This window comes from Toxorhynchites rutilus, chromosome 2, assembly GCF_029784135.1.
Source record: "Toxorhynchites rutilus septentrionalis strain SRP chromosome 2, ASM2978413v1, whole genome shotgun sequence".
In the NCBI taxonomy this organism is placed as follows: domain Eukaryota; kingdom Metazoa; phylum Arthropoda; class Insecta; order Diptera; family Culicidae; genus Toxorhynchites; species Toxorhynchites rutilus.
In genome coordinates this window covers 152,537,016-152,551,549 of record NC_073745.1, presented here as the reverse complement: position 1 = coordinate 152,551,549, position 14,534 = coordinate 152,537,016, and the positions used below count along the sequence as shown (strand labels likewise).

The window sequence follows — 14,534 nt, the reverse complement described above, 5'->3', positions numbered from 1 at the left end:
GCGTGAAAGTCGGCATTTACTTTAATTTTGTTTTGTTCAAATGTAAGAAAATTCACACGTGGAAAAAATCTGTACCAATCTGTACTTTCTGATGCAAATCTATACCCTGTAGAAAATGTACCAAAAATAACGAAAAAATCTGTACCTTTCCAGATAAATCTACTGTGCCAACCAGGGCCTGACAATTTCACTTCAATTAGCACATCGTCACTCAATAATGTGTCTATCGCTTCTCAGAACAGAACCAGAACCATGCAGGCTAAAAATATATCTATTCTCTTTTCACGCACAATAAGAAAAATATCTCGTCTCTTTCGTACATATTCCTTTCATTTCACGTTGATTCCTTTCATTCTGCAAACAAAAGCGACGTTAGAAATCGTCACTTGGAAATTAATTTGAAGCATCCATGTATTCTGGCAGTTTGTATAGAAATGAATGTTTCCTTGTTGCATTCGAAACTTATTCACTGAAACTAGCGGCCCAATTCTATGTTTTAATAAGTTTACCGCAAAGTCATTGGAATAGCTTTGCTGTTGCACTCAAACAGACTCTCGCAACAACGCAGACGCACACACTCTCTCACACAAAAAACGCATCGCAGCTGCTCACTGCTCACTCTCTCACTATGTTTGTGTTTACGTCAAGAATACGAACATTTACGACCGTTTACGACTGTTCACGACGACCGCGCTTTATTTTTTAGCGATTTTATTTATAGTAAGACTAATGAAAACGGTGCAGTGAGGGTTGTGTAGTATGCCTGCAGGAGTAATTATTTACCGGCGCTAGTTGTCAGTGTGAAATTAGTGATGAAACGGATAGTTTGGTCGGATACTGGATACCGGTCAGCTTCGAGTCCGGATAGCCGAGTATTCGACAGCCCGATGTTTGTGTTTGTGCACGTGTATTTGTATGGGTGTTTGTGTATGTTCGCGCGTTTTTTGGGTGTTCGTGTGCGTGTGTGCGCGTGCGTTTGGGCCTGTTTTTTTTTGCTTGCATGCAGGTGTGCGCTTTTTTTATGCGCGGGCATGTGTAGGCGTGTTTGCGCGCATTTGTGCGTGTTTGTGTGCGCGTGTGTACGTGCGTTTGCGCGTGTTTTTTTCTTGCTTGTGTGCAGGTGTGCGCGTTTTTTTGTGCATGGGCATGTGTGGGTGTGTGTGCGTACGTGTGCACGTATTTGTGCGTATTTGTGTGCGTGTGTGAACGTGTGTGCTTGATTCTTTCCGTGCGTGCGTCTGTGCGTGTGCACGTTTGTGCGCGTTTGTCCATTTGTATATTTGTGTGCGCTCGCGTTTTTTTGCACATGTTTGTGCATGTTTGCGCGTGTGTGTGCGTGTTTGTGCACCCAATGGTATGTGCGTGCGCGTGCTTCCGGCGTTGTGTATGCGTTTGTGCGTGCGCTCCCAATTCTGCGTGGGCACGCTGAAAGCGCAGACCTAGTCGAAAATCGCGTAATTTCGAGCAAATCGTGTAAAAAAAATCGCGTAATTTCAAGCAAATCGCATAAAAAATCGCGTAATTTTGAGCGAATAGCGTAAAAAATATCACGCAAAAAACGCATAAAAAAGAATCCAGCGTACTTGCAAATAACATGCTTCTTCGTAACATGGAATACATGTTTGATACAGGAAATATAATAAAATGAAGACAGCTCTATTCAGCAGACTATTCTTTTCACCCTTAGAGAGGGTGAAAAAGGGAAAGGAATAGTCCGATCAGTGCCGTCTTTCATTTTATTACATTTTCTGTAACAATTATGTATTCCAAATAACAGAGAAACATGTTATTTACAAGTGATTGAAGAATTTTGAACACGGTCCGCGACGATCCATTTTGGTAAAATAAAACTTACGTTTGAAAGCAGCAAGCATCCTCTAACATGCGAAATGAAAATAAATATAACCCGTTCAAGCAGTTTTAATCGTCAGTGAAAGCATCTGCTTTTATACTTGTAAGAGAACGAAAGAGGAAAGGAACGAAACAAAAGAATCAATGTTACTGTATGCGTAGAGAATATTTCGTTTCCACTTCACCCCGATACACTGAAATTAATCCACCGAAAATGACTGTAGTGGAAGTGAGAGTTGTATGAATAAAATTCAATCACATTTATTAGCTTCGAAAATAACTAGCCCTGGTGCCAACACTGTGTTGAAGTATCCTCACCTATTGCATGAATGACGAATTGCGCTTCATAAGAATCATTCAGCCAGCACCCCACAGATGGCGCATTTCCTCAAACTTCACTAGATCAGTATGATTTTGATACTACCACCCATGGAAATCCCCCTCCGATGTGTGGGTTGCAGCCTGGAAACCATAACACACTTGTAGCGAGCATAGGTTTGTTGGAGCCGGCATACCGTGAGAGTCGCACGTATCGAGGCTCCATTGTATGCGGCGGTAGAAGTAGAGGATGCGGGACAAGTGCATATCGTTGGAGTCTCGCAAGTTTACACAGCTGTTATGCATCCGCGATCTTTCTCTCTCTCCCCCGCTCATTCGCGTTCTCTCGGTCGGGCTAAGTATCCGTGAATAGCATAGCGTTGGGCTTTTTCTCAATCCGTGTCCGACTGTCGGGTGAACAGTATCGTTTTGTCGTAAGCTGGTCCATTCGTCGGTGTGTTTGCTTCCCTTCGTGGCACCCGGATCCGTTGAGTGCGTTTTTCTTTGTTTTCATTGCTGCTATATTACTATTTCTGCTGCTGTTGTTGTTGCTGTTGTTGCGTTGCGGTTATTGCATGTGGTCCCTCTGAAAACAAGGGTACATCATCTGGATGCGAACGGAGAGTGCACTCTCATACGATCAAGCAGCAAGTTCGGGCCGGGGGAATGGGCCCGCAAAGGCATCCGTTGCTGCGAAACCAGTGATGCGTGTGTGACACAATTGAAAGGCCTCCCTCCGCGCGAATGCATTTTGCAGTCCTCAGTTTCCAGTCCAATGTGAAGTGTAAACCGTGCCCCGTTTGCTTCCGTCGAATGGGAGTGGAACATTTCGGAGGGTCATAAAGTGGAATACATAAATGAATGATAGATTTTACCAAATTGTTGCTGATTATAATCGTTTCGTATGTTTGTGTGCATTATTAATATTTAATGATTGAAACCAATGAATTGATAATATCGTTTTGATTGCGGGCCGGACGGAGTCTTTGTTGATTGCTGATCGGAGATAACGAGCGAGCTGTAAAACACTATCCTCGGAAGGTACATGAAGCCGGACGCGACAGCCAGTAACCGAGTTTCTAATTTTCTTTTCGCGGGATAGTTTTTTTTGTGTTCCACTATTTTCTGTTGTAAATCCGATCCAATCTCGTGTAGTGTTGTGTTATTTGAGATAACGGAAAGTAGTGAGCCAGCAACATGAATTGATTGATGCTGTTTTTCGCTGAAAGAAATTGGTTTTTAATACGATTATCGAGTTCTCGCTAAGGCACGCATATTTCAGTGTTTTGACGGTGCAAAAGATAAAAAAATAAGTGCTGCGAAGAAAAACTAGTCCAGTGAAGGTTTTTTTGTGCTTCTCGAAAGCAGCATTGCAAGTTGCAAAACGAGTGTTTCTGCAAGAAAAATGCATGCGTAGCGCAAATGAAGCGTAATAACAGTGTTTCGGGCGATGAAGAGAAAAAAAATCAGCTGAAAGAATCAAAACCGGATCAAAACACGATATTTCAGTTGAGTTTGTTATGACCATACACCACCCAATGCGCGTTGAGATCATCACCAAACTAATTCGAAATTGGAACACTTGATCCAAAATAAAGCTCCTCAGTTGCTAAGTTCTCTTAGGGGAGGATACCCAAAATTCCGGAAACCGAAAGAGGGTCAACAAGTTTTTTTTGTCCTACTGAAAGCGGATTCACACCAGAGCGAGCGAGAGTGAGAGCGTGAATAATATCCTGAGCTCAACCGTTTGCATGTATTGGTGGCACAGGCGCAGCATCCAAAGTTCAAGGTCAGTGTTTTTTTGTTTGTTTGTCACGATACGTCAGGAATCAGATACGCGAAACAAGAGAGTGGGCTGAGCGTGAGAAGTCATGTTACGATTCTGTCCACACTTTTGTCGTGGTGTTGGTTCTGATGCTTTCATAATGTTGTTATCCTATTTCCTTTCGGCTGCTGCCAGGAGATAACGGCCGAGAAAGTGTCATGATCGCCGTGGATGAGAGAGCCGGAAGGATTGTTCGAGATTATTTAGAAAGATAGCATGTGAACGGATGGATGGTTGCAAATTGAATAATTTATTACTTGCAATCAGGGATTCCTCGAGAGGGTTTGAGTGAGATATCAGTTTATTTATTTGTCGTTACAGATATGTGATAGTGTGCTGTTCAATGCAGCCTGGAGTATTTTATTTTATAACATAGGAATGATTGATGTCGAGATAATCATTTTGGATTGTGACTCTTTTCCAAAGTATTACGGAAATATTTTGATTTCAATAAGAGCATCGTTCGCATCGTACGAAGAAGAGCGAACATTTATAGCATAGTAATTCTTACATTTATATAGAGTTGGGGAAGAAGAAATGTCGTATTTCTGATCGAAATTTGACGCTTTATTTAACATACTTAAAATTATCCAATTTGAGTCAAATATGCGCCGTTTTGTTCGCAAACTTGTTGCCATTTAGAAGGCAACTTCATAGTTGAGCAGCTCATAGTGGATGATTCCCTTCCAATCCCACCAAACACACAGCAAAACCTTCCTGGCCGTCAATCCGGGCTTGGCGATGGTTTGGGCCGGCTCACCACGCTTCGATCATGACTTTTTTCGCTCTAGGTTGTTGTACGTAATCCACTTTTCATCACCAGTCACCATCTTCTTCAAAAATGGGTCGGGTCCGTTCCGTTTCAGCAGTGCATCGCAGGCGTTGATTCGGTCTAAAAGATTTTTTTGCGTCAACTCGTGTGGCACACATACATCCAGCTTTTTTTTGGAATCCAATCTTCTTCAAATGGTTCCAAACGGTTTTATGGTCTATACCCAGTTCCTGGTCAATCGAGCAAGTGCTCACATGCCGGTCTACTTGGATTTTATTTAACGATTTTATCGGTTTCCACGACGATTGGTCTACCAGTACGGGGTGTGGGGTGTATCTTCGACAGCCACTACACCAGAACGAAATCGATCAAACCAACGCTGTGCTGTGCGAATCGTTACAGTATCGGGTCCATAAACCACACGAATTTTTTCGGCCACCTTCGTTGCAGTTTTACCTCGCAGGTAGTAAAAACGTAAAATATGGCGAATTTCTTGCTTGGTGGACTCCATCTTTGACGCGTTATAACTTGAGACTGAAAAGAACAATCACAACACTGTCAAAACGACACTTGTAGCACAGATTGTCATCTTTAAATAGACGTATAGTATGACCCGATGCGATAAGTACAACACAAGGTATGTTTAAGTGTTGCCATATATTGACAATATACGACATTTCTTTTTCCCCAACCCAATATGTAGAAAAACCTTCCTAAAATCCACCAAGAGGGGAGTAAAGGAAATCGGGGTTTTCGAAAAAAAAATTTGATGCCAAATGTCTTCAAAATTGCATGAAACTTTTTGTCAAAAATCGGCATTCTGGGACTTATTTTTTTTTCGGAGTACGAAACGAAAAGTAAGGTTTTGGGTGCCAATAAAAGTAGTTATCTCGATTTTTCATTCGGAACATGCTACGAAATGTTGATTTGCACGATAATATACCCTATGCAACATATAAGCTCATTCTGACTTCATTTACTCGTGTCACAAACGATATGAATTGAGTTTTTTTGAAAAACGAAAAATTACCGAAAATCGAGGTTTTAAAAAATTTTTTTTGATACCAAATGTCCTTAAATTGCTTTACTCGTCAATATTTACAGTTATCTTGAAATTTTTTTGACGTAGAACTACGTCTTTCATTAAGGGTGTCAAATCAGAAAACAGGTCACGTTTTTATGAAATGAAGTTAACGTTAATAACTATTTTTGCCGCGAACGGATTTTGGTTATTTACATACTAAAAGAATCGGAAATTCCGTAAGATTTGTTTAATATGCCATACATTAGAATCCCCTTGTTAGTAAATGGTTAAAATTCATGAAAACTTTAAGTGTTTCTATTTTCCCATACATTTGTTCTGTCCATTTGAGTACTTTCCCGAACAGAGCTATTAATAACGAGCAACTTATCGACGACCAACGGAGGGGAAATCATAGGATTTAAAGTCTCCGTGAACAAAGAAAAAGAAGAAGAATGAAGGGCTAGAGTATAAATAGTGGATCTCGCTGAGGCAAACTTTCATTGGGCATCGGACTGTTGAGTAATCCAGTTCACTTTGCTTTCGCTGCGCTTCGATCTAGGACCCCACCAGTGGTAATCCAACTTGGAAATCGTCGTTTGATTTTTCTGTTCGTTTTTCGAGTTATTCGTATCGTGTGTTCTTCTTTCCGCGTCATAAATTGGACGCTTTGCGTAGTGTGCGATGAGCAAGAAGAAGAGGAAGCCATGCTCGAGCCCTGCAAAAAACGAACGAATTGCCAGGGGCAATAAAATTTCGGGGTAAGCGTCATCTAATGATGCACGCGGTGTTGGTGCAGTGCTCCCTTGGCCGAGTGGTTAGCGTCATAACTAACATGCCGGGTGTTCGGGTTCGATTCCCGTTCTGGTCGTTCTGGTCGGGAATTTTTCGTCAAAGAAATTTCCTCCGACTTGCACTGTGATCACGCGTATTCTAGAAGTTGCCACTCAGAATGCATTCAAGGCGTGTTATTTGGCATAGAAATCTCAACTAAGTACTAATAAAAATGACGCAAGTAATACTACGTTGAGACGGCGAAGTTCCTCTAGGAACGTTAGTGAAGAAGAAGAAGAAGGTGTTGGTGCAGTGAATAGCGCTCGCACTGAACCGAGCCTCCGCGAATGTGACACCGCACCGAACAACAGCGAAGTAGGCGATTTCGGCGCGGCGGTCGAAAATGTAAACGCCCAGGCAGCAACCAAAATCAAGCTCCCCCCGCTGGTGGTGAAGGCGGTCGCTCTTGACAAACTCATCAGCGAATTCGCATCGATGGGTGTTACAGCAGAGTACAAGCTGTGTGGCATAATTCGGCCTTTTTCCAAGCAGTTAACATTGTTTATTTTCCGTCTTCATAAGGGCTTCGTTTGTGCCTTTGAGAATGCATCAGTGCATTAAACTGACGTTATGGCGAAGCAGACGTTAAGGTTGTGCACCAAAAAATTATTTGGGAATACTAAGCATCTTGAATATCTTACTGGATTGTTTAAGTTATTTGGGTTCGCGTGCCAGTCGCAAAACTGCCTTCAACTAGGATTGCATTTGCGCTAATATTGATCATAATGAAGCATTGCTACTGTTTTCGAGGTTGTTATTAACAAAAAGAGTTTATTTCTCTTGTTTAATCATCAAGAAAGTAAATGTTCTGGAATTTTGTATGTGATTAGGTTTTGCTTGCCAGTAGCAAAACTTCCTCCATTAAGGGAGACAGCTGCGCTTATCTCGAGCATGAGAAAGTAATGCAACTCTTTTCGAGGCCAGTAATATTAACAGAAGCGTTTCTTTTGAGAATAGCGCAAAATAATGAGAAATGTTTATATTGCTAGTAGTTTCAAGCCACCAATGTATGGCTCTGTATGCATGCTATGGTGAACGCTTGTTTGGCGCTTGGTTTACGCTTAGTTTGTACGAACGATATCTAGAGGTGCGATTCCTTTGAGGCAATACTAAATAACATGTAGCATGATATTTGATACTTGCAAGTGTTGTCATTGTTGTTGCTTACATGCGGTGCCAAAGATATATTGATGTAGTTATGAGATTTGGAATAATGGTGCTGGTGCAACATGTATATAATCGACTGTAGCCGAGTCTATGTCAATTTCGAAAAAGGCCACCGGAATAGCCTTCGAGGTAAATTTTCAATGCATTGACATGAAATAAATTGCAACATACGATTGTTTTGCGAGATGTATCATCAATCAATTATTGTCAACTGATTCTACAATGAAAAAATCATTTCAGAGATTATTCTACTAAGCAGTTGTTTCTAAAATTTCACAGCATTATAGAATAATATCCGAAGGTATAAACAAGCGACTTATATAAAATAACAGCGTAGTTCTACGTCAACAATGCGGTCGTATGTTGGACACAACCTCCTATAATTTTTTTGTAAAAAAAAAGTTTTTTGGCACTTGGTCGCTTTTCCGCCTGAAAAATCGATTTTTGAGAATTTTTTTTCTGAGATAATTATAAATCTCGACGTGTCATACAATTTCAAGCCATTTGGCATCAAACTTTTTTTTAAATACCCCGATTTCCGATGATTTTTCGGTTTTTAAAAAACTCAAATTTTAACGTCTGCGACACCAGTAAGTGAAGTCAGAATGAGCTTATATTTTGCATAGGTTATATTATCGTCCAAATCAACATTTCGTAGCAAGTTCCGAATGAAAAATCGAGATAACTATTATTATTTGCACCCAAAACCACACTTTTCGTTTTTTATCCCTTTTGTTTATTTTAGGCTCATTAGCATTTTTTTAGCTGTAACAGAGCTGAATTTTAATCGTGTACATGTCACATGTTTATCATATCTATAATAAGCATATTACACAGTTGCCATTTTCCGGCGTCCCTTCAATACCATCGCATATGGTACACATTTACACAGTAGCCATTTAGGCGTAAGAGTTTTCCTTCTGTTCTTCCATTATCCAGTTAGACCAGACGACGGAGACAGTTGATTGATCATTGTTGAGTTATTTATAGAACAGCAGCCCGATGTGTCTAGTAGAGAAGTTGTATGGATGAATCGATCTTATTTCGACCGTGGATCGATCTCCATCGCCGATGATTGTTGCGTGGACGTAGTTATTCTGTAACAACACAAAGATGGTTAATGAGTGCCCTGAGTTTTGAACTCACGATCGATCGCTTACTAAGCGAACACAACGAAGCAAACCATTTGTCATGACAATGTCATGCGAAAATGCGAAAACAGAATAGAAACATACGGTATGAGGCATGATGTCGACGCCAACCTCTCTCAGTTTCTATTCTGTTTTCGCATTTTCGCATGACATTGTCATGACAAATGGTTTGCTTGAACACAACCAATGTGGCTACGGAGACCCTGCCTTACTTTTCGTTTCGTACTCCGAAAAAAAAATCGGTCCCAGAGAGCCGATTTTTGACCAAAAAAATATTTTCCAGATGACACTAGATCTCGACGTTTCATGCAATTTCAAGACATTTGGCATAAATTTTTTTTTCGGAAACCCCGATTTCCTTTACTACTCCCTTGGATGATTTTTTCATTTTCAAAAAACTTAAACTATGACCGCTTTGCGTCACTCTCCCTGAAGTCCGATTAAGCTGAAATTCGGCATAGGGTAACTTTTTGAAATTTTAGTATCGATTTTTTCCCATACATTCATTGGCACCCTACTGTACATCATAAAAGGTGTCATCAAAAAGTTATGTATTCTTTGCAAAGTTTATGTATTGTTTATGTAAAGTTATGTATTCTAATGTCATCCATAATTTTGTATAATATGTCATGATATATCAACAATGTAATTTAGGTAGAACTTGAGATAAAAAAACTTGTTTTAAGGTACTCTTCCCAGAAAAACAATCACAGGGGAACTTCGATGTGATGTACCCTCGTTATAACGTACCCTCGATATAACGTACATATTTTCAATTCGTTCAACTCGTCTTAGGAGTTGGCAGCATCGTCTCAGATTGCAGTGAAACGTTGTGGGTGTAAAGACATTGGTCATTTGAGCAACTCTGCATACGTGAAATCTTCAAAAAATATTAGACTACTTTTTGAGAAGGGACAGTTTTTTTCTTATTTTTTTTATAAAAATTTCTAATTCATAAACTAGATTACCTACAAAATAAAAAAAAAAGATCTCGCTACAATATACTCAATGTCTAAGTCAGGCAGATTGAGTGTTTGCCAGGATATCAGGAAACGTTCCAAAAGTTCTGCAAAATTCTGAAAAATCAGGAAGGTTGGCATCTTTGGTTATATCTCTGCTATGATAGAAATTATGTGTCTTCGGCAAAGTTTCAGAAAATTGTTAGTTTTATAAGTTTTCTGAAGACTAAACTCAACTATCTCGTGAGTACAAATAATTAGTTTTTCTAAGTTTTATTCTAACTTAGTAAGAGAACCTCTAACGATATAAAGGCAGGGTTGTCATAATAAAAACTGAATATTTGATCTCAACAATCTTCTTAACGTTTTTTCTCAATAAATCTGTATTGTATCAAATTTATAGTTCCAATTTTGAAGCATATCTTAGCTTTAGGATCATTGATTGTTATTATGAATTCGACTATGCTAATAATATCCACGTAGAGCCTTTGAACTGTAGTAAAAATTGAGAACTGCAGTAAACATACAATCCCTCATTGAGGTGTAATGGAAGTTTTCACGGTTACCAGAGTATGCTTGTTCACATTACGCTACGTAAGCATCTTTGTCATAATAATTACAATAACATAATAAGGCATCAATTCTAAAATATAAGAACCCTCAACGCTTGACAAATGGCCATAAAGTTGCTTTGAAGCCATAAGCTTAGAGTACGGGCACATTCTGATAAAATTTCATCCTTCTATATAAATTAATCGAGTATGTTTTTATTTAGATTTAGATTTTTCCTGCTCTCGCTTAGTTCTTTAGTTTCGTTCTCTACAACTTCGACACCGACGAGGCTTCTTTATGAAGGAATTACTTAAATATGATTTATTCTTTTTCTGGCGAGGTGGTAGGGGTGCATATCGACTCTTCCGCCCTGGGTGGTAAAGTTTCACTTTTTTTTTTGTTTTGTACTCGCTATAGGTTCCCGAAAACGCAATTTTTCGCCAAATTGTATCGATGATTTTTTAGATTCTTTCAATGCTCAAAACAAGCACTCAAATTCAATGCAGAATTTATTTTGACGACAGTATGAGCGCAGTTTTGAAGTTTTCATTCATTGAGCGTTAGTAAGAAAAAGATAAACAGTGTTATTTATTTATTGCAACGCAAGCCGATGACATAGACCTTCCCATCTTTTCGTCTTAGATCGAAAACGAGAAAGCAGGATAACCTAATGCAAAAATGACTCTTATTCAGACTGATTCATATGCCATATGAATAAATTTGGTGAGATGGGAAAAAATATTATAGTCATTAAACCATAATTAATATTGAAACATTATTCTTAAAAATCAAAAGGTCTGAACAATCTGTATAAGTACAGATCATTCTGTAGATATGGTCATCCTGATGAGCGTGGTCATGTAAAATAGCCTTGCTTCCAGCTTCCAGTCGGCGTTGGTTCGATCCCTGCTTGGCGTCGTTTGGACTTTTTTAGAACAATTCCAAGCTGACGTTCAGTCTGAGAGAAAGATAGGTCTGCTCCCATGTATAAAAAATATTTTGAAACACATGAAAAAGGTGCTTTTATTTGTTCATTTCACCCTTCATCAAATGAAAAAGCCTTTTTCTGCCAACGCTAGTTTGGATGTACCACTACAATAAAAATATTCGGCAACATTCCAGAGGCGCTTATTACTCACATTATTACCCACAAAAGTAACAAGTAGAAGATATCTTTGTACAAAAAAAATATTAATGCTTAGACGCTCAAACAAGTTTTACGTATCAATTATCACAATTTTGGAAGCAACATGAAATCCACGAGCTAAAATTTTCTGATAATATTCCTTCAACAAAGCATGGTCATATTTACATAACCGTATCAAATATCCAAAAGAACATTCTCTACTTCAATCATAATAGCAACATAAGCAACGACCCAAGGACGGAACAAAACACCCGTGCAAAAACCAACCACGCATGCAGAAGGTCTGTTAGTCACAAATATAATTTCGTTTCGGCAAGCGGTTCACGAACGAAATCGCAACGTGTGAGTCACAATCTCCAGCCCAAGAGAGGAGACAAAAAAAAGAATCACTTTGCTGAGGTGGACGCCACGGACCTACTTTCCAAGTGCACCGCAAACAGTTCAAGGATGATGACAGTGAATGGATGGTAATTTAATCACTTTTCTGTCCCTCGGTATTGACAGCGGTTTCGGAAGACCAACCGGCAAGAAGCGACTTCCCATCAGAGTTGATATAATGTTTCTCATTTGAAAGCAGCTTGTGAGTGGTTTGGATTGGAGACGTGTAGAAAACAGACAGAGTCAAATAAGTTTGAAATCTCGCAGATTTTTTGTTTTGCTCCGCGCCTGAAAAAAATAACGAGTTTCTTTTCAACTCTTATAAAAAAAGTCAGCTCAGCGGTCGTTAAATTTCTAAACAAAAATGCAGAAACAAAAACAAATGTGGCAGTCAGCAGCTGTAAGAGTATACAAACATTCAGCCTTTATACACACGTACAGAAATTCCAAACATAGTAAAATAAATAAAGAACTGATGAATCAGTCTGTTGTTGATTAGACCGCCGACACCGCCCGCGTTTAGGTGCTCTGTTGGAGAGCACAAAAGTATACATCGACAGAAATTCAGCAGCGGTTTCATGCATTGAAAACCCTGCAACAACAACAACAAAAAAACCATAACAGATTGGAATAACGCGTACGAAATGAGTGGCATTCGTTGACAGAAATGGACAATGCTTTATATGTCATTTGCTAGAACTGATGTGGATGTGGATGTGACATGACTTTCATATGTTGAATGGTTCACGCATCTGTAGAGTATGTAATATACGGAGTTTTATCAGACATTTCGATAAATAAGATCGATATTACATATATTAGGTTGGGGTAGTACACCCGTGGCCGAGTGGTTAGCGTCTCACATTTTCATGCCGGGGTGTTCGGATTCGATTCCCGTTCTGGCCGGGGGATTTTTCGTCAGAGAAATTTTCTTCGACTTGCACTGTGGTCACGCGTATTCTAGAGTTTTCCCCTCGGAATACATTCAAGACGTGTTATTTGGCTTAAGAAATCTCAACTATTAATAAATGACGCGAGTTAATGCATACGTTGAGACGACAAAAGTTCCACAGGGAACGTTAACGCCATTCAAGAAGAAAGAGGTTGGGGCAAAAGAAATCCCATTATTTTTTCGGTAGATGTCTTTAGTAATCGATATCTCGAACAGCATCGATCAAACAATTAATGCTCGTTCTAAAGGTCTAGAGAAATCATTCTGCTATTTTTGTCTATTCTATTTTGTGAGTTACAGGTTGTAACAATGGAAGTCAACAAAGAGAAAATTAGGTACATTTTACAATTTTTATTTGATAAAGGTCAAAATGCAAACCAGACAGGCCGCTGATATTGTAAATGTTGTTTATGGTACAGATACTGAAACAGCTAATTATGTGCAATTTTGATTTCGTCGATTCCTTTCAGTGATTTTTGATGTACATCGCATAGGCAAGCCCGTCGTCAAAAATGTCGATAAAATCACATAAAAAATCGAAGTTAACCGGCATGTTAGTAGTCGTAGCATCTTCTTCTTCTTCTTCTTCAATGGCACTAACGTTCCTAGAGGAACTTCACCGTCTCAACGTAGTATTACTTGCGTCATTTTTATTAGTACTTAGTTGAGATTTCTATGCCAAATAACACGCCTTGAATGCATTCTGAGTGGCAAGCTCAGAACACGCGTGATCACAGTGCAAGTCGGAGGAAATTTCTTTGACGAAAAATTCCCCCGACCAGAACGAGAATCGAACCCGAACACCGGCATGTTAGTTACGCTAACCACTCGGCCACGGGAGCACATTCGTCGTAGCATCTCCCAGGAGCTAAAAATCGATCATAAAACAGTTTTAGGTCATTTGCGCAATAAGAAATTGGACCAAGAGAAGATTGTAAAAATCAATTACTAGAGTTTTCCGCCAATAAAGACCAAGAGTTTATGTGAGTTGCATTCTGATGCTATCTTCAAAATAGCAACAAATTATAAATGCATATTTGACCCAAATCGGACAATTCGAAGCATCTGAAATAGTCTTGAATTTCACGCGAAAATAATGCATTTCTTTTTCTCCAAACTAATATAATTTTTCGTGATTATTAGACCACTCTTGTTTTTTTTCTGTTTCCGCGTGGCTTCAATTTGTTCTACATAGAATAAATTTGTTCCACATAAACTCAATTTGTGCCACATAAATCAATTTGTACCACATACATTAAAAATTTCAACCATACAGGATGTGGGGTAGCCGACCCAGACATTTTTAGGAGATGATATAGGATCATATTTGATGAAACAAACCGTTCTACACATGTGGTTGAAACTCAACTATGACAGATTTATCGACCTTTTCTTGGGTTAGGTTTTATTTTTCTTTATTTATTTCGTTATTTATTTATTCATCTATTTATACTTTCATCGGACTTTAGTCTACATGAAATACACTGGATTCTTTTTTACGTGATTTTTTTATGCGATTCTCTCGAAATTACGTGATTTTCTTGAGATTACGCGATCTGCCTATCGTCGCCTCGTTGGGAACAGAAATACTGCGAGTGCGCATGCGA

General features: G+C 39.2%; 2 protein-coding genes across 8 annotated transcripts in view; one reads left to right on the top strand and one right to left on the bottom strand.

The window, feature by feature from the left end:
- LOC129766241 (uncharacterized) overlaps positions 1-2,997 on the bottom strand; it is a 30,259-nt gene extending 27,262 nt beyond the window's left edge. Inside the window, exons 1-2 of the mRNA XM_055766757.1 lie at positions 2,808-2,997; positions 2,698-2,755 (exon numbers count right to left, since the gene is read on the bottom strand). Of these exons, the coding sequence (XP_055622732.1) occupies positions 2,698-2,755; positions 2,808-2,997 (248 nt within the window). The remainder of the gene's footprint in view (positions 1-2,697; positions 2,756-2,807) is intronic.
- LOC129771839 (bromodomain-containing protein DDB_G0280777) overlaps positions 2,544-14,534 on the top strand; it is a 237,822-nt gene continuing 225,831 nt past the window's right edge. For 2 of the 7 annotated variants that reach the window (XM_055775922.1, XM_055775913.1), the window contains exon 1: positions 2,692-3,958. The gene's annotated coding sequence lies outside the window, so the exon portion shown is untranslated. Of the gene's footprint in view, positions 2,662-2,691; positions 3,959-14,534 lie in introns of those variants that run through there. The other 5 variants (XM_055775921.1, XM_055775914.1, XM_055775920.1 and 2 more) reach the window with 5 other exon arrangements.